Source organism: Neopelma chrysocephalum, unplaced genomic scaffold, assembly GCF_003984885.1.
Source record: "Neopelma chrysocephalum unplaced genomic scaffold, ASM398488v2 Primary Assembly neopelma1_96706, whole genome shotgun sequence".
NCBI classification, from domain to species: Eukaryota; Metazoa; Chordata; class Aves; order Passeriformes; family Pipridae; genus Neopelma; species Neopelma chrysocephalum.
Genome location: NW_020925350.1, coordinates 499,069 through 519,784, shown reverse-complemented (window position 1 = coordinate 519,784; position 20,716 = coordinate 499,069). Strand labels below are relative to the sequence as shown.

The 20,716-nt window shown below is 46.0% G+C and overlaps 1 protein-coding gene across 1 annotated transcript in view; it reads left to right on the top strand.

Moving 5' to 3' along the window:
• The window catches only part of LOC113981671 (E3 ubiquitin-protein ligase RNF38-like), a 253,030-nt gene that overhangs the window by 59,580 nt on the left and 172,734 nt on the right, over positions 1 to 20,716 (top strand). The window contains exon 2 of the mRNA XM_027709192.1: positions 19,144 to 19,337. Within this exon, the coding sequence (XP_027564993.1) occupies positions 19,231 to 19,337 (107 nt within the window). The 5' untranslated portion in view covers positions 19,144 to 19,230. The remainder of the gene's footprint in view (positions 1 to 19,143; positions 19,338 to 20,716) is intronic.

Genomic DNA, 20,716 nt, shown 5'->3' with positions numbered 1-20,716 from the left:
CAGACGTCAACAGCAGCAGTTGCCGCGTGCTGAGAGTGCAAGGTTTGCGAGGTACCCAGAGGATATCTGAAATGGTTTCTGGGCCCCCAACACCATTGGGGAGTGGATGTGGGGGTTTGACCCCAAAAATCCAATCTCCAAACTCCCCCCACAATTTGCCTCAACACCAGAGAGAAATTTTCAGACAGACACACCTCAGTATGGGGGAAGGGAATTATATACAATTTATTACTATACACAACAAATACTATAGAGGCTAAAAAGTAATTATATACACAATATTAACACAATCCCTACCACCCCTTGGACCGTCCCACATCAGTTCAGGAGAAGTTTTCAGGGTGATAGTTAAAAGTCTCTCCCTCATTGGGGTATTAGGGAAGGGGTCTTCTCTTGCACCCCCCACCAACCCTCAGCTCCTGCTGAGGTCTCCTCCTGAGATGCAAGGGAAACACTTGCGTCATCAGGTGTTCATCACGAAAGGTCCAGGGAGTCAGCTTCTGAGTCCTTCCTCCCTGGTTCATGAAGGTTTCCTCCCAGAGAGTGAGAAGTTTACTCTCCCTCTCCAGGTTACAGGTTTTCTGGGTCTCGCTCAGTCCTTTTTACCCCAGTTTTCACCAAAAGTCCTTACCCAGAAAAAGCCTGCCGGTTTGGCTTCCCCTCTATTTTAGCTGCTGCAGCTTCAGCTTTCAATTTTTCAGTTGCTCCCTCCCAAACTTTGTGTGGAGTCTCCTCCAAGCCCCTTTGACCGGTCTCCAATTTCTGCCTGGAGTTCTTCCAGCTCCTGCACAAATTGCAGCTGCTTCTCCAGGCAACTGGACTGTCTCTTGGCTCGGCTCCAGTACCGAACCCCAAGTCCATGCCACTGCCTCCCCGGGCAGTGGGGGAAGAAAAAGAGCCCCCTAGCCTTGGCCACGGGTACTCAGTCCAGTTATAAACTGTCCCAAGCCCCGCAGCCTAGCTGGGGGGGGGGAAGAGGGCCTGACCTCTCACCTCATGCTTGTGAGTCTCTCCCTCACAACACACACACTCCTACACACTGCCTCCAGCCCTGGCCAAGCCAGGGCCATGGGGGCCCAGGGGCCCCCTGGGTTCGGGGGCCCTTGGCCACCCCTCAGCTTCTCTCTCTCTCTCTCTCTCAGACACTCTCACACTCCCTCTCTGTCAACAACTTCCGACTGTTGTAATATCTAGTTTCATAGGAGCGAAAAAGCAGCTGCGATTAGTCCCCTGACCAGAAACTCAGTTGGGACCAACCATTTCCAGCCCCTGGTCCCCCTGGGGGATGCCTCTTAACCCATGACAGTGGAGGAGAGACCAGTCGGCAGACAGCAGGTCTCACGAGAGGGGCAGGGGAGAGTTGAGTAATGCCAGCTGTCCTCCCAACCAGCTCAAATGGTGGGAAGTTGCATATAAGTGGTCCCTAGGGAGTGCTAAGAACAAGAGCACCATGAACAGGGCACACAAACAGGGCGTGGCATCTGTTTGGATCAGTGTCATCAGTTTGATTAGAATTTTGCATGGGAAGGGAAGGAAACTCTACCAGTTATTGGGCTGTTGCCTGCTCTGCTCATCCACAGGCTTAGACTGTAGCCTCAACGGTCACCCAAACTAACTGGTGGCTGCGCAAGCCTACCCAGAAGCTTGAGATCTCCAGGAAATTAGAATTAGAAGGTCAACATCTTTCAAAAGAATTATCATTCTATAACTGGGTGAGTTTTCTGAGAACTAAAAGGGCACTGTGACCTGCTGAAAGAAAATGGTGTCCATCCACCACAACTGCAAGGCTGTGGCTGTAACACAAACAGGAGCACTACAGCCTACCTGTGCTGATGCCTCCACCCAAACAGACCTCCCAAGGGTTGATATAACTGTCCAGACCTCAGACCGCATGGAGCTCCAGTTTCCACAAAGGAAACCTTGTGACTGGTGTTTACTACAGGCTGCCTGACCAAGGGGACCCTGTTGAAGAAATATTATTATTTCAACTACAGGAAGTATAACACTGACAGGCTCTGATCCTGCTGGGGGACTTCAATCACTCTGACACCTCCTGGAAAAGCAGGACAGCAAGCTATTGGAGGGCACTGAGGAGAATTCCTTAATCCAGCTAATAGACAGCCCAACCAGTGGAGATGTGTTACTAGACCTGTTGTTCACCAACATAGATAAACTAACTGCAGAGGTCAAGATCGGAGGCAGCCTGGGCTGCAGTGATGATGTGGAAGATTGTGGAATTCACAATTTTGAAGGATATGGGCCAGAAGAAGTGTAAAGTCAAGACCCTGAGAGTCAACTTTCAGTTGTTTAAGGAATTAGTGGATAAGATCCCCTGGGAAACTGCCCTCAGAGGTAAAGGATATGAACAGAGCTGGCAGCTCTTTAAGGACATTTTTCTTAGAGCACAAGAGCTCTCAATTCCCATGTACAAGAAATCAGGCAAGGAAGGCAGGAGACTAGCATGGCTGAGTAAGGACCTCCTGTTCAAACTAAACTGTAAGAAGGAAATGCATAGGCAGTGTAACCAGGGACGTGTCATGGTAAGAATATAGGGATGCTGCCAGGTTGTGCAGGGATTGAATCAGGAAATCTAAGGCAGAGTTGGAGCTGAATTTGGCAAGGGAGGTGAAGAATAAAAAGAAGAGCTTTTACAGGGCAGGCAAACAGGATGTGGCGTGTCAGTCAGGGCACGGCACAGCAGTTCGTGCAGAAGGACATGCAGGAAGGGACACTTCTATTCTGGGAGCAACAAGAAGCAGCCTTCTAATGGAACAAAAATGGTGTCTACCTGTTGCAATTGTTGAGCTGAGGCTGAAATCCAGACAGAGGCCAAAGCCTTCCCAGGTAAATGCCTTCATCCAAACAGACCTCCCGGTGACAAAAAGAGCTACTCAGACCCTCAGCTGCAGCAAACTCCAGAATCTGGAAGTTCCCATAGAGCCTGAAGGCAGAAGTGGGGTTCATGGGTGTAAGTGTGCCCAGATGGATGAATTTTTTGAGCAGGTTGCCATGTTGCGTGAAGAGCTCACCAGACAGTGTACTATCCAGGAATCTGAGCGGGGGATTGATGCACTGACACAGGCAGAGTGACAGTCCTGCCTTAAGTCCTTGCAAGCGGAAAGTAAGTTAGCATCCAACCTCGAGCTGGCAGGCTTGGCTGATTCGCAAGGCAAGGGAGACTGGACTCTCATCTCCGCTCAGAGCAAAAGGAAGTCTCCCCCTTGCTACAGATGTGTCCCTACATAACAGATATGACACTCTGGGGCTGAAAGGAGGAGACTCCACAATAAGTAGTCAAGAACAATGGTACAAAGTTGGTGCAACCAACCACCTGTCTTAGAACCAGTGCTATCAAAAAAGCATGAAGGGTGTTAGTAATTGGAGACTCCTCACTGAGAGGCACAGATGCATCCATTTGCTGTCTGGATGTCTAAGTTTTACTTGGCTCCCCACCAAGTCCCAGACCCAACACCGAAATACCCCCAGCTCAGTGCTAAGGAAAAAAACTATGAAAAATCCAAACTAGTCAAACTTATATGAAAATAAATGTATTTATGACATATACAGCTATGTACAGTTGAAATACCATGCACAACTCCAAGGGAAAAGGGAAAGGGAAGGGGGAAGGAAAAAAAGGAACAAAACCAAAATAAAATATACATGATCAATAGCCCAAGATCTAGCAACTAAAAGAATTAGCAAAAGAATATCTTACTACTCTCCTTGGGATAACAGAAAGTCGTGCTGGAATGACCGCTGGCAACCTCCGCCTCCCAAGGTTGGCAAGGTCTTACCAGGCCTCACTCCCCAACACAGCAGACTCAACAGCAGGGAGTTTGCACCTCCAAAGCTGCCGGAAGGAAAGAGACCAAAGGCCTCTCCTCCTTTCTTCTTATACTCCTGGCTTACATAAAAATCATAGGGAATACCGGGTAATATGGGCACTTCCTTGGTTACAAACTGGTCACCAAGGAAGGCCTAGACTAAACTACTACATTCTCCACCCTTTATTCCATACTATTTTTACGTAAGACCTATATCTCACGTTCGCCTATATCCCGCACATATATACATATATTACATATATAGTCCTTGTTTGTCTTTCGGAGCAGTTGTCTCGTCGTTGAAAAAATCAACACCGGCATCAGTTCAGTTCAGTTCAGATCTTTGGTTTACTCGGTCACAATTACAGTTCTGGTTTTAGGGCTGTTTCATCGTTCTGGGCTGCCTCATCATTGGATACCGGCATCAGCTTAGTTCAGGTCTCTCTCTCTCTCATCTGGTGACTGGTTTCCTGTAAAACACAACTCCGAACACACAATTACTTTTTCCCCAAGGTTAAATTTCGTTGAGGCACATACTGGATCTCTCCATCCTTCCTCATTACTCACTGTGTCCTGGCCCTTGAGCAAAGACAATCCCACAAATGGGTTTGTCTTGGCCTGAGGCAGGGGTAACCCAAACAGCTTTCCCTAGCATTCCTCTCAAGTGGATCGCTGGAACTTTGTGTACAACGTGGAGGGATTCTGCTTGTGCAGGGCCAGCTCGATTGACAGAACCCCTAGTGTTCACTAACTATGTGGCTTTTGCTAGGTTTTGATCCCAATTCTTGAAGGTTCCCCCACCTAGTGCTTTTAAAGTAGTTTTTAACAGTCCATTACATCTCTCAACCTTCCCAGCAGCTGGTGCATGATATGGAATGTGGTACACCCATTCGATACCATGTTCCCTTGCCCAAGTAGTGACTAAGTCATTTTTGAAATGAGTCCCGTTGTCCAACTCAATGCGTTCTGGAGTCCCGTGTCTCCACAGGACTTGCTTCTCAAGACCCAGAATGGTATTCCAGGCCGTTGCATGGGGCACTGAATAAGTCTCTAGCCATGCGGTGGTTGCTTCCACCATGGTAAGCACATAGCGTTTACCTTGGCAGGTCTGTGGCAATGTGATATAATCAACCTGCCATGCTTCTCCGTATTTATACTTATCCCATCGTCCACCATACCACAGGGGCTTCAGTCTTTTTGCCTGCTTAATAGTGGCACAGGTTTCACAGTCATGTATAACTTGAGAAATGGTATCCATGGTTAAATCCACCCCTTGCTCTTGTGCCCATCTATAGGTGGCATCTCGGCCCTGATGGCCTGAAGCATCATGGGCCCATCGAGCTAGGAACAACTCTCCCTTCTGCTGCCAGTCTAGGTCTACTTGTGACACTTCGACCTGTGCAGCTCGGTCTGCTTGTCTGTTGTTATCGTGTTCTTCATTAGTTCAACTCTTGGGTACGTGGGCATCTACATAGCGGACTCTCACATTCCGTTTCTTCACTCTGACAGCGATGTCCTGTCACAAGTCAGCAGCCCAGATGGGTTTTCCTCTACGCCTCCAGTTCATCTTCTTCCATCGGTCTAACCATCCCCATAGGGCATTAGCTATCATCCACGAGTCGGTGTAGAGGTAGAGCCTTGGCCATCCTTCTTGTTTGGCAATGTCCAGGGCCAATTGGACGGCTTTGAGTTCCGCAAACTGACTCGATTCGCCTTTACCTTCGGCAGCTTCTGCCACTTGTCGGGTGGGACTCCAAATGGTTGCTTTCCACTTCCAGTTCCTACAATATGGCAGGAACCATCAGTGAAAAGGGCATAACACTTCTCTTCATCTGGCAGCTGATTATATGGCGGAGCTTCTTCAGCTCGGTTCACTGGCTCTTTTTCTTCTTCCTCATCTGCCAGAGTGAAGTTCCCACCTTCAGGCCAATTTGTGATAACCTCCAGAATTCCAGGGCGATTCGAGCTTCCCATTCGTACACGCTGCATAATCAAAGCTATCCACTTGCTCCACTTAGCATCAGTGGCATGATGCGTAGGGGGCACCTTCCCTTTGAACATCCAACTCAAGACTGGTAGTCGGGGTGCTAGGAGGAGCTGTGTTTCAGTGCCAACCACTTCTGAGGCTGCTTGTATGCCTTCATAGGCCACCAGAATTTCCTTTTCCCCAGGAGTGTAGTTGACTTCAGAACCCCTGTAGCTTCGGCTCCAGAAGCCAAGTGGTCGCCCTCACGTCTCACCAGGCACCTTTTGCCAGAGGCTCCGGGAGGGACCTTTATCTCCAGTTGCAGAATAAGGTATGTTCTTCACGTCTGGTTCTGTCCGAACTGGTCCAAGAGCCACGGCATGTGCAATCTCTTACTTGATCTGTTTGAATGCCTGCTGCTGTTCAGGATCCCATTGAAAGCTATTCTTTTTACAGGTCACGAAGTAAAGAGGGCTCACAATCTGGCTATACTCAGGGATGTGCATTCTCCAAAAGCCTATGGTCCCCAGAAAAGCTTGTGTCTCCTTCTTGTTGGTCACCAGAGCCATGACTACAATCTTATTGATGACATCTGTTGGTATCTGTCGGTATCTGTCGTCGTCCATCTTGCATTTCACCCCTAGAAATTGGATCTCTCTGGCAGGTCCCTTGACCTTATTCTTCTTGATGGTGAAACCGGCGTCGAGGAGAATCCGGATGATTTCCTCTCCTTTCTCGAAAACTTCTTCTACTGTCCCCCCCCATACAATGATGTCATCAATGTACTGGATATGTTCTGGGGCCTTGCTCTTCTCTAGTGTGGCCTGAATCAGTCCATGTCAGATGGTGAGACTGTGCTTCCACCCCTGGGGCAGTTGGTTCCATGTGTACTGCACACCCCTCCACATGAAAGCAAATTGCGACCTGCACTCCGCTGCTAAGGGAATGGAGAAAAATGCATTTGCGATGTCAATAGTGGCATACCACTTCGCTGTCTTGGACTCCAGCTCATACTGGAGCTCCAACATGTCTGGTACAGCAGCACTCAATGGTGGCGTGACTTCATTCAAGACACGACAGTCCACAGTCAATCTCCATTCTCCATCGGACTTACGTACAGGCCAAATGGGGCTATTGAAGGGTGAGTGTGTTCAACTGACCACCCCTTGGCTTTCCAATTTCTGGATCGTCTTATGGATGGGGATCACAGCATCTCGATTCGTAGTGGCTGTCGGCACTCGCTGGTCTTCGACTCGCAATAATCCTACAACAGAAGGGCCTTCTGAGAGGCCAGGCAGGGCAGATATTTGTTTGGATTCCTCTTCAGTCACCGCGGCTACACCGAATGCCCATCGGTACCCCTTTGGGTCCTTGAAGTATCCTCTTCTGAGGTAATCCATGCCGAGAATGCAAGGGGCTTCTGGCCCCGTCACAATGGGATGCTTTTCCCATTGGTCTCCTGTCAGGCTTATTTTGACCTCTACCACCAACAGCTCTTGAGACCCTTCTGTCACCCCAGAAATGGAAACAGTCTCTGTGCTCACATGTCCTGAGGGCATTAACATACACTGTGAGCCGGTATCTATTAAAGCTTGGTATCTCTGAGGATCCGATGTGCCAGGCCATCGAACCCACACAGCCCAGTAAACTGTAATCTTTCTCATCCCTCTCCTTCTCCTGGCAGAAGGCAGGGCCCCTCTATTGGTTCTGGTTGGAACATTCACCGTCGGATCTTTGCTTTGGCTTGTCAGAGGCTTTCTTGTCATCCCGGAAATGGACCTCAGTCTTCCTGCATCTTGGAGACTGCAGTTCTCTTTCTAGGAAATCTGCATTTACCACGTAGATGACTTTCTTATTGGCTTCCTTGTGTCTTAGTTCTCTCACTCTGGCCTCAAGTCTGGAAGTAGATTCACCATCCCACTTCCTCATGTTTTCTCCCTGGGCGTGCAGATAAGACCACAGTTCACTACGCTTAGATCTACACTTAGGGCTTTCTCTCTTTCTGCGTGTGACAGAAGGAGATCATGAGCGGGACGGGAACCAGGATCGAGATCGTGGTGGAGACCGTTCTGCTGATCTATCTCTGTAGTGTCTGTCTCTGTAGTCTCCGTAGTCATCCTCATATTCAGAGCACTCATAAGACTCCTCTCTCTCAGGTGGTCATCTGTAACTGTGAATCCGAAAAATCGGCCCGAAAAACTGCTCAGAGACTTTTTTATCTTTAAGCAGCAAGGTATTTGTTTATTCAACGTTGGGAGCAAGCCAACTCGCACTGGACAAACTTGCTCAAAGGCTTCACACAAAATCAGCAGTTTTTATACAATTTTCGTATATGATTAAATGCATATTCAAGTGATTACAACATCTATCTATACATATTAATAACAGACGGAGTATAGGTGGAGCTCAGGCGGGGCTTGGGGCGGTCCTTCTCTTGGCCCTCAGTTTTGGTGGGAGATCCGCTCTTCATCCCGTGGGTCTGGGGGCTAATTCTCGTCTTCCTCGGCCTGACGTTCCTTCTCTTCTATTGTTCTTGACCTGCTCACTGAAGCTTGGAGAAGGCCTTGGCTCCCAGCCTGTTTCTTCTATTCAAATGTCTACCTTATCCTACTGCATCTTAATTTATTACCTCTAGCCCTGTTCTATGATTCTTTTACCATTCTTTTGAGTTTTGGTCCAGTAAGTAGAACAGAACAAGCACAGATCGCTTTGGATATTAGTAGCTTGTTAGCAGGCCCAAATTTCTTAGTTAACTCTTTTGGGCCTGGCCTCCTGTTTCAACTGGAATTAAAATTGTCTCTAGAAAATGCATTCCTGGATTCTACTGTTTCTTCTAGATGTCGTAACATAGTACACAGTGTGCCCACAAGCGTTTCTTCCGTGTTTGGAAGCATCACTCCTGCCAAGACATGAACATATGATGCAGGAGCACCCTGGATTATCTTCTTCCACATGGGCATTTGTGCAAGTGACACCCTCTGGTTCATCAACGATGCAATCGTATTGAGAGTCATCATACATAAGTTCCAACAATGCCAATTCTCTTAAGTACTGGATGGCTTCTTCTACCTTAGTCCACTTTCTCAGGGGGCACGTTAAATAGTCTCTGAATGGATACTTTAGTCTCGCACTTATGACAATTCACGCCCAGAGACTGATTTCATTTTTCGATTCTGCAGTTAAGTGATCGAGTTCGCGATTTCCGGAGATGGATCCTAGTTGTTCTGCTTCAGAAGTTGATAATATGTGAGTTCTAGACCCAGTGTCTCAGCATCGGAGCAGCCATGATAGAATTCGTTCACCAGGTTGACGAGTGTAATCTTTTCGTAAGTCCCAGAGTTCTGCTGGGGTCATTGACCGCAAAACTTTAGTTTCCGCTCTCAGGGGTGGTACTTTTCGTGGAACCATAAGTTTGGCAGTGGTATCAGTATCAGTCCCCTCCCCATTATCTTCTGACTTGCTTTGATCCTCATCTGACTTGCTTTGTTCTCCATCTGGTTGTAGACTTACGCTGTCAGGCACCGATATCCACAACTTTCTTGTCGCTACAGGGGCGAGAGGTATCTCAGGTAGTGTAGTTTGAGTTCCGCTTCCAGTGGATGTAGTAGAGGCGACGCTGGTCTCAGGTGGCATAGTTTGAGTTTCTGCCTCAACCTTAGCCTTCCAAGAGTAGTCAACGGCAGCTCGATAGGCACTCGCCAGGCCCCAGTACAAAGCAAAAAACTGCATATTTGGGTCCTCATAAGAAATACATCCTTCCGCTAAACGACGTGCCATCTCATCAGGATCAAACACTTATTCTGGTGTGAAGTCCCAACTAATGGGAGGTGCCATGCGTCCTACCAATTTACCAAAATTTGCCCACATTCCTTGCCAACCAGAAACTGGCTTTCTCAAGGCCCTTCCCAAAGTTCCAGTGAATCCCTTCGAGGTTCGGCCTTTCCTGCAACAAGGAAAGCAGTACCACACCACCTTTCCAATGTTAAATAACACTTTCATGGTCTTTTTATGAATAGTAGAACCGTTGCTAAACAATTTAGGTAATGATTGGGGCCAATTCTAATCCTAGGGACCTCTGTTACTAGGCCCTTGATGTCACAATTAAGGAAAGGCAGAAATTGATAGATGCCTTCTGGGTTACTTCTCACCGGATATCCAGAAACATATATAAAAATGGTCAGGATGACCAAAAAACTGAATAAAAAGGCCATGTTTATATATTCTTTCCCTTTGTTACCAAACAAAGCTATGTTTATATAAACACAATTGTACTTGGCAGCTCTCCCGGTAGTGTTCCCAAACAATGGTCAATGTTTACAAAGCAATTGGCCTCTTGGCAGCTTTCCCGGCCAACGCACCAAGATAAGAGTGTCTAAATTTTACTTGGCTCCCCGCCAAGTCCCAGACCCAACACCGAAATACCCCCAGCTCAGTGCTAAGGAAAAAAACTATGAAAAATCCAAACTAGTCAAACTTATATGAAAATAAAAAATGTATTTATGACATATACAGCTATGTACAGTTGAAATACCATGCACAACTCCAAGGGAAAAGGGAAAGGGAAGGGGGAAGGAAAAAAAAGGAACAAAACCAAAATAAAATATACACGATCAATAGCCCAAGATCTAGCAACTAAAAGAATTAGCAAAAGAATATCTTACTACTCTCCTTGGGACAACAGAAAGTCGCGCTGGAACGACCGCTGGCAACCTCCGCCTCCCAAGGTTGGCAAGGTCTTACCAGGCCTCACTCCCCAACACAGCAGACTCAACAGCAGGGAGTTTGCACCTCCAAAGCTGCCGGAAGGAAAGAGACCAAAGGCCTCTCCTCCTTTCTTCTTATACTCCTGGCTTACATAAAAATCATAGGGAATACCGGGTAATATGGACACTTCCTTGGTTGCAAACTCGTCACCAAGGAAGGCCTAGACTAAACTACTACACTGGACAACCTCTCTAGAGAGGTTTGCTGCCTTTGTGATGTCACAAAGAGGCTACCAAGCCTGGTAAAACCAGAAGCCTCCTACTCTTTCACGTAGGGTCAAATGAGGCTGCAGTGAGGAGATTGCAAAATACCAAAAGGGAATTCATGTCCCTCAGAAAGATGATGAAGGGATCAGGAGCACAGGTAGTGTTCTCCATTCTCCCAGTTGGAGACTGGGACCCAGGAAGGAGGACATGAATGGACAAGGTGAATGACTGTCTGTGTGGCTGGTGCCATGCTCGGGATTTTGGGTTCTATGGTCTCAGATGCACCTTCAAGAGACCAGGTATGTTGCCACCAGATGAGGTGCACCTGACTGCATGGGGTAAGAGTGTTCTGGAAGCAAGCTGACTGGACTTATTAACAGAACTTCAAACTACATTTGGTGGGGGAAGGGGATGTTGTTCTGAATGACAGAGAGGAACCGGGAAACACCAACACTTTAGGAAGCCGCAGGGAAATACCTGTAAATTGTCCAAAAGGAATTAGAGAGGCGTCATTCCTAAAGGTAAAGAGGTCAATACCCCAGCTGAAGTGCCTGTACACCAATGCATGCAGCATGGGAAACAAGCAAGAGGAGTTGGAAACCAGGATGCGATTAGAAAACTATGACCTAATTGCTATCACAGAAACATGGTGGAATGAGTTACACAACTGGAGCACTGCAATTGAGGGCTAGAAGCTTTTCAGAAGAGATAGGCAGGGAAGGAGGGGCACGGGTGTTGCTTTCTTATGTTAAGGAATGGATAGATTGTGAAGAGTTGCCTCTGAGAAACAGTCAAGAAGAGAGCTTGTGGGTAAAAATCAAGGACCATACCAATAAAGGATACCTTGTGACTGGCATATACTATAGGCTGCCCAATCAAGGGGAACCTGTTGACGAGGTCTTCTTGCTCCAGCTACAGGAAGCATCACACTCACAAGGTCTCATCCTGATGGGGGATTGCAACCACCCAGATGTGTGCTGGGAAGGCAATACAGCTGGAAGCAATCCAGGAGACTCCTGGAGTGCGTAGAGGACAACTTCCTGGTCCAGGTATTAGAAAACCAACCAGAGGAGAAGCATTACTGGACCTGTTGCTCACCAATGCAGATGACCTCATTAAAAAGGTTAAGATGAGAGGCAGTCTATGGGGCCTGATGAGATGCATTCCAGCGTCCTGAGGAAACTGCCTGCTGTTGTTGCCAAGCTATTCTCCATCATATTTGAAAAGTCATGGTGGTCAGGCAAAGTCCCTGGTGACTGGAAAAAGGGAAACATTGCTCCTATTTTTAAAAAGGGGAGAAAGGAAGACCTGGGGAACTACAGACCAGTGAGTCTCACCTCTGTGCCTGGGAAGATCATGGAGCAAATCCTCATGGAAGTAATGTTAAGGAACATACAGGACAAGGAGGTGATCCAAGACAGCTAGCATGAATTTACTAATTGCAGATCTTGCCTGACCAATCAGGTGGCCTTCTTTGATGGAGTGACTGCAACAGTTGGCAAGGGAAGATTGACCAGTGTCATCTTCCTAGACTTTTGTAAGGCTTTCCACGTGGTCCCACACAACATCCTTATCTCCAAATTGGAGAGACATGGATTTGAAGGGTCGACTATTCAGTGGATAAGAAATTGGCTGGATAGATGCAGCCATAGACTTGCGGTCAATGGCTCTATTTCCAGATGGAGACCAGTGATGAGTGGTGTCCCTCAGGGTTGTCTTGGGACCAGTGCTCTTTAATATCTTCATCAATGACATAGTGGGATTGAGTGCACCCTCAGCAAGTTTGCAGATGACTGTGAGTGGTGCAGTTGATTCACTAGAGGGAAGGGATACCATCCAGAGGGACCTTGACAGGCTTGGATATGAGCCAGCAATGTGGGCTTGTAGCCCAGAAAGCCAGTCATATCCTGGACTACTGTCTTAGTTTAACAAGACAAAAATGTCTGCCAAAGAGGGCGGGACAGGAAAAAACCAAACTCCTCCCTCTAAGTTATTATAACTTTGAAATTAAGAGACTTCATATGAAAGAGTGTAGAAAATAACAGCTCTTTACTAAATATATGTGTATATATATGTAACAAACAAAACAAGCAACAATACCGTAACCAAAACTTTCACCGAAAACAATTAAGTATTTGTGCAGCTGGGTTGGTCCGATGCACCTCCCAGAGGGCCCGGGTTGCCGCTGGCACAGGAAGGGAGAAGGGGGAAGAGTGGTTCCTCCCCTCAAGGGCTCCTGTGGACTCTGTTGAAGGTTGGCTCTGACTGGGACCCCCTTTGTCGATGGGTGCAAGCTGCTGCTGGCACGGGAAGGGAGGAGGGGGAAGAAAAGATGCAGGCAGGGATCCCCACATCCTCTTGAGCTAGACGAGCAATCAAAAAAAAACCCAGCCCACCCCCTGTGGCTCTCCCCCCCAAAAAGGTAAAAAAACCGGGAAACCCAGGCACCTCACAGCCAAAAACTGCCAGCGCCCCCCCACACACGCACACTTTCCCTCTGGCTGCTGCCTCGGCCAAGGTTACACAGGAAAATCTACCTTCCCCCACTGCCTAGGGCAGAGACAGAAGAAAACAAGAGTCCCGCTTTTTGCACAGAAAAGTCATTAGCTTTTCAATGGGGGGCAATTAGACTCTGAGTTAGAAAACAACAAAGCCTAGCAGACTGTTGGTGTGGGAAATTCATCCAAAAAAAAGGATGAAACTATAACAACTGCTTAAAAAGAAGTGTGACCAGCAGCTTGAGGGATGTGATTCTTCCCCTCTACTTCACTCTGGTGAGACCCCACCTGGAGTATTCAGTTCTGGGACTTCCAATACAAGAAAGACATGGACCTGTTGGAGCAGGTCTAGTGCAGGGCCACAAAGATGATCAGAGCAATGGAGCACCTCTCCTATGAACAAATGTTGAGACAGTTGGGGTTGTCCAGCCTAGAGAAGGCTCCGGGGGATACCTTTCATTGTATAAAGGGGGCTTGAAAGAAAGACTGAGACTTTTTGCTAGGGCCTGCAGTGCCAGGACAAGGGGACACAGTTTTAAATTTAGAGGATAGATTTAAATTGGACATAAGGAAGAAAGTTTTTTACAATGAGAGTGGTGAGACACTGGAGCATATTGCTCAGAGAATTTGTTGATGCCCCATCATTGGAAGTGTTCAAGCTCAGGTTGGGCTTTGAGCAACCTGGTCTAGTGAAAGATGTCCCTGCTCATTGCAGTTGGGTTGGACTAGATGACCTTTAAAGGTTGCTTCCAATTGAAACAATTCTATGATTCTATGGGGTAAGCTGACTGTGTGACTGGAACTGGGGTGGGTTTTCTGAGACAAGTGGAATGTGTGACTATGTAGGGGCAGGGATTCCATGGAAGTGGGATGTATCAATTCTGCTATTCTTGGATAAAGATTTTACTTATACTACTGATAGTTGCCTATGATGCTGATAGCAAAAGGTTAGCAACATTTCTCTGATAAATGGTCATTAGCATGTAGTTGGGGGAAATATAGTTTTAGCTTCTGTTTGCTTGCTTGCTTTATTCACTCATTTCAGTACCTCTTATGCTCTTAAGGAAACTTTCCTGCCTGACCATTCAGGAGCCACTCTGGGAGTTACACTCACACCACCAGAGACCCTGCAAATGCTTTATCTTGTACTACCTATGTAGGATATTTATTTTACTCTCTAGCATATCGAAATTGATTTTTCATGGTACTGCATGGATAAGAATGTGATAATTGAGGGAACATTTGACAATGTTTAAAGAACCTTGAGGGAAGAAAAATTCACTGCTTTGAAAAAAATTATGGAAGGGTCTGTCTGTAATAGCAAAGACATAAGGTGCCTGAAGTAACTGTCTAATTATGTTTTCTGACACTTCAATACAATGTAGAGATTCACTATTATTGTACCATAAAAAACAAGGCTGTAAATGATAAGGCTGATTTGTGCATGTTTCTAAATTAAATAATTTGCCCATGTCAAAGAGCCAGATTCCATTGATTTCTGCTTTGAAATTTGATGAAGTTGTAAAAGTATTCTTCAGTAATGCTTCCCTAAAGTGAAAGGCATAGGAAGTGATTTTATAGAGATAGTGAAAATTGCATGCTTTTCCATCAGGTGAAAATGTACTCAATATATTTTGTTATTGGTAGATGTCCTGGCTATCTCCAGCAGCTTCTACTGGGATCCTACAGTTCCAAATTGGCTCCCAATGAAGATCAAGTCTGCAATGACTGACACTTGGGCTAAAAAAGAAGTGTTTACATTATAGGTGTTCTCGTCCCACCTAGAGTAGAACTATTCTAATTGATATTAGACCAATTCCTCTTGCTTCAACTATGCTTGGATTGTTCTGAATGAAGGCTGCTTTGTGTTGAATGCTTTTGATGAGCTGGTGTTCTTCAACAGAGTGGGAGGAGAAAGCACTACAACGACCTGGGAGAAGAAAGAAAGAAAGAAGAGTAATTGTCATAGGTGACTCTTCTTGAGGGGAACAGAGGGCCCAATATTCCAGCCAGACCCATCCTACAGGGAAGTATTTTGCCTCCCTAGGGCCTGAGTAAGAGACATTGTGAGGAAAATCCCTGATCTGGTACGGCCCTCTGATTATTACCCACTGTTGGTTGTTCAGGTTGGCAGTGATGAGGTTGAAGAGAGAAGTCCAAGGGCAATCAAAAGGGACTTCAGGGCACTGGGGCAATTGATTGAAGGGGCAGGTATGCAGGTGGTGTTTTCCTCAATCCCTTCAATAGCAGGGAAGAACACTGAAAGGAACAGGAGAATCCACCTGCTTAACACATATGTCAGAGGCTGGTGCCATCAGTGGAATTTTTGTTTTTTCAGTCATGGGGTGGTTTACATGGCACCAGGCCTGCTGGTGACACACAGGGTTCACCTGTCTCAAAGGGGAAAAAGGATTCTAGCCCATGAGTTGGTGGGGCTGATTGAGAGGGCTTTAAACTAGGTTTGAAGGGGGAAGGGGATAAAACCAGGTTCACTTGAAAGGAGACTAGGGGCAACATGCCGGTGTTGGGGGTGAAATCAATAGCCCAGCTGAAGTGCATCTACACCAATGCACACAGTATGGGTAACAAAAAGGAGGAGCTGGAAGCCATTGTGCATCAGGCAAGCTCTGACATAGTCACCATCATGGAAACATGGTGGGATGACTCGCATGACTGGAGTGCTGCAATGGATGGCTACAAGCTCTTCAGAAGGGACAGACGAGGAAGGAGAGGCAGTGGGGTGGCTCTATATGTAAGGGAGTGTTTTGACTGTACAGAGCTCAAGGATAGTGACAATAAGGTTGAGTGCCTATGGGTAAGGATCACGGGGAAGGCCAAAAAGGCTGATATCCTGGTAGAAGTCTGTTATAGACTACCCAACCAGGATGAAGAGGCGAATAAAACATTATACATGCAGCTACCAGATGTCTCATGATCACCAGCCCTTGTTCTTGTGGGAGATTTTAACTTGACAGATGTCTGCTGGAAACTCAACACAGCAGAGAGGAGGCAGTCTAGGAGGTTCCTGGAGTGTGTGGAAGAGAACTTCCTGACACAGCTGGTAATTGGGCCTACCAGGCACAGCGCCCCATTAGATCTGCTGTTTATGAACAGAGAAGGGCTGGTGGGAGATGGGGTGGTTGGAGGTCATCTTGGGCACAGCAACCAAGAAATGATAGAGTTTTCAATTCTCATTAAAGTAAGGAAGGGGGTCAACAAAACTGCTACCTTGGACTTCTGGATGGCAGAATTTGGCCTGTTCAGGAGGCTGGTTGAAAAAATCCCTTGGGAAACAGTGCTGAAGGGCCAAGGGGTCCAGGAAGGCTGGACATTCTTCAAGAAGGAAATCTTAAAAGTGCAGGAACAGACTGTCCCAATGTGCCATAACATGAATTGGTGGGGAAGAAGACCAGTTTGGCTGAACAGTGAACTTTGGCTGGGACTCAGGGAAAAAAAGAGAGTTTACCACCTGTGGAAGAAGGGGCAGGTAACTCAGGAAGAGTACAAGGATGTCGTTAGGTCATGAAGAGAGAAAATTAGAAAGGCGAAAGCCCATCTAGAACTCAATCTGGCCTCTGTCGTAAAAGATAACAAAAAATGTTTTTACAAATAGATTAATAATAAAAAAGGGTCAAAGAGAGTCTCCATCATTTATTGGATGTGGAGGTGAACATTGCCACCAAGGCTGAGGAAAAAGCTGAGGTACTTTATGCCTTCTTTGCCTCAGACTTTAACAGAAAGTCCAGTTATACTCAGGGTACCCAGCACCCTGAGCTGGAAGACAGGGAAGGGAAGCAGAATAAACTCCCCGTAATCCAGGAGGAAGTAGTTAGCGATCCGTTCTACCACCTAGACATTCACAATTCTTCACTGAAAGAGTGGTTAAGCATTGAAACAGGGAAATGGTGGAGTCACCATACCTGGAAGTGTTCAAAAAAGGAGTAGGTGTGGCACTTCATGATATGGTTTAGCAGACATGGTGGTGTTCAGTCAAAGGTTGGATTTGATGATCTTGGAGGTCTTTTCCAACCTTAATGATTCTTTGACTCTATGAGTCAGGACTCCAAATGCAGTTGGTTCCATTTCAGTACTTCTTATTCCTTCAAAAATAAGGCCCAGAAGAGGACCCAGGTAACTACAGGCCCATTGTCTTACTTCAATGCCTGGGAAACTAATGGAACAAGTCCTCCTAGAAACTATTACAATCCAAATGAAACATGCGATTGGGAAAAGCCAACAAGAAAGACGTGAAGAGACTGGAGTAGGTCCAAAGGCAGGCCATGAAGATGATCTAAAGACTGGAGGATCTGCCCTATGAGGAAAGACTGAAGGAGTTGGGTCTTTTCTCCCTGGAGAAGAGAAGGCTCAGGAGGGACCTCATCACAATGTTCCAGTACTTAAAGGGCACCTAAAAAGAGGACGAAGGCTCTCTCTTCACAAGGAGTCACATGGAGAAGACAAGGGATGAGTTCAAGTTGTACCAGAAGTTACCATCTCAATTTAGGAAAGAAATTTTTTACAGTGAGAACAATCATTCATTGAAACAACCTCCCCATGGATGTGGTAGAGTCTTCCATCACTGGAGGTTTTCAAGATGTGATTGGACAGGGCATTAGATAATCTCATCTAGATTCCCTTTCCCACAACAGGTTGGATCAGGTGATCTTTTGAGATCCCTTTCAACCTGGACTGTTCTATGATTCTATGAAATATTCTACTCAACTGACAGGTTTCAGAAAGTGGAAATCAAACTCCTTTAAAGTTAAAAACCATAAAAGGGACAATAAAATAGGAAGAAAATGAATATTTGGTAGACTGAGGAAAGTTGTGAGGAATTAATAAGTGTAGAGAGGCTTTAAAACATGATAGTCTTTAAATCTATGTGAAGCAAAAGGTTTCTAACAGGGTTAGTGGGGGCAGTTCAGGAAGACAGTTATTGTAAAGAAGCTCAATTTTCTCTGTATTAGTCATCTGCAAATAGCTGCAAAATTTCTTAAAACTCATCACATCATATCTCTTAACTGTAATTATTATAGGGAATAAGAGAAGAGGTCTAGCTAACCATTTTAAGCAGGGACAAGCAGTGAAAAGGAGAGGTAACTATTTCTGTTCAGGACCAAATGTGAACCTGGAGGTGAATGGTTTGCATATCGCTAACACTGACAACTATAGGAGCTAACTAGTCCCAGTAGAACTTCAGTAAAATACACAAACCTAAATCAAGTTTTTCATGGTGGTTGTTTTTGATCAAATTGCCTTTACCTGTTTGTTACTATTACTGCACTAACAAGTTAAAAGATGAGGCACCTCTGTGCTGGGATAGCAGAGATAATTTGTACTCCAAACATTTAAAAATGTTTTTTACAGCTATGTAAGCATGCACCTAGTAGGAATGGAGTGCACATGCTGAACTAGAACTCTATATGACATCTATTTACTATCAAATATGGATTCCACTGGTGTGAAATCTATGCTTATCTTTTACAAAAAGGTCTTTGGATCACTCATTTATGTGTTTATAGACTAAATCTGTATCAGAGCAGAATTCCTGTGTTGAATATTATAACAAAATAGGACCTACCTCTTTCTCCTGAAGTAAATATTTACTCCTTTTTCTGATATAACTTCTGTGGTTGCCTTAGAATTAGTATTTAAAATATCTTGATGTTGCTAAAATATGCTTTAGTAAAAATGCTCAGGTGGTATTTAAGTTTGTGCATTATGAAGGCAGTAGGTTCTACAACTATAGTTGTTTAACTTCATGATGTTTTGATCTAGTCTGTTAAGTGTCCCTCTGTAATGTTAGCAGCAGTAAATAATATTGGAGTTTCAATATGGGAAGTAAATCACTCATTTGAGGGGTTTTTTTGTTTACATTGGCACAGAGTGAAGATAGTTCAAGTCCCAAGAGACAACGCCTTTCTCATTCAGTCTTTGACTATACAACGGCATCATCAACCGCATCACCAACAATGCAACCATGGGAGATGGCATCAAATAGGCATCCTCCCTTGGCTCGGTCCAACCAACATCACTTCTCCAGGGAACGCTGCAGTACACCTGCACAAAGTAGGAGGAGGTAAGTAAACTATTTAGATTAGGGACCAGTTTCTTATTCTCTCTATTGTCAACTTTTATGACAAGGTCACCCACCTAGTTGACCAAGGGAAGCCAGTTGATGTAATCTTTTTGGAATTCATAAAAGTTTTTGATACTCTCACAGGATCCTTCTAGACAAATTGTCCATCACACAGCTGGATAAACACATCATGCAGTGGGTGGGCAATTGGCTCATGGATCGATCATAAAGGGTAATAGTGAATGGGGTTACATCAGACTGGCGACCTGTCACTAGTGGGGTTCTGCAGGGCTCCATCTTAGGCCCTGTGCTCTTCAACATCTTCATAAATGACTTGGACGCAGGACTGAAGGGGATATTAAGCAAGTTTGCAGATGACACAAAACCGGGAGGAGCTGTTGACTCCCTTGAAGGCAGGGAGGCCCTGCAGAGAGATCTCGACAAATTAGAGGACTGGGCAATCACCAACCGTATGAAGTTCAACAAGGGAAAGTGCCAGATTCTGCACCTGGGATGGGGTAACCCTGGATATATGGACAGAATGGGGAATGAGATGCTGGAAAGCAGTGCCGCAGAAAGGCACCTGGGGGTCCTAGTCGACAGCAAGTTGAATATGAGTAAGCAGTGTGTCCTGGCAGCCAGGAGGGCCAACTGTGTCCTGGGGTGCATGAAGGCAAAGCATCGCCAGCCGGGTGAAGGAGGTCATTGTCCCGCTCTGCTCTGCACTGGTGCAGCCTCACCTTGAATACTGTGTGCAGTTTTGGTCACTGCAATATAAGAAAGATATAAGGCCATTAGAGCATGTCCAAAGGCGGGCAACAAAGATGGTGAAGGGCATTGAGGGGAAGCTGTATGAGAAGCAGATGAGGTCATTTGGTTTGTTCAGCCTGGAGGAGACTGAGGGGAGACCTCACTGCAGTCTACAGCTTCCTCACGAGGGGAAGAAGAGGGGCAGACACTGATCACTCCTCTGTGGTGACCAGTGACAGAACCCAAAAGAATGGCCTGAAGTTGAGTCAGGGGAGATTTAGAAATCAGGTTAGATATTAGAAAGAGGTTCTTCACCCAGAAGGTGGTTGGGTACTGGAACAGGGAAGTGGTCATAGCACCAAGCCTGACAGAGTTCAATAGGCATTTGGATGATACTCTCGGGCACATGATGTGACTCTTGGGGATGGTCCTGTGCAGGGCAAGGAGGTGGACTCAATGATCCTTGTGGGTCCTTTCCAACTCGGCATATTTCGTGATTCTGTGATTCTGTGAATTCAAGGGAAACCTATTTCAGGCAACACTGAATAGTATTTATTGTATGATACTCTAATAGTGTTTTGACTTTTTTTTTTACTAACTTCTAAGTGCAACAGAAAACTCCGTATTGA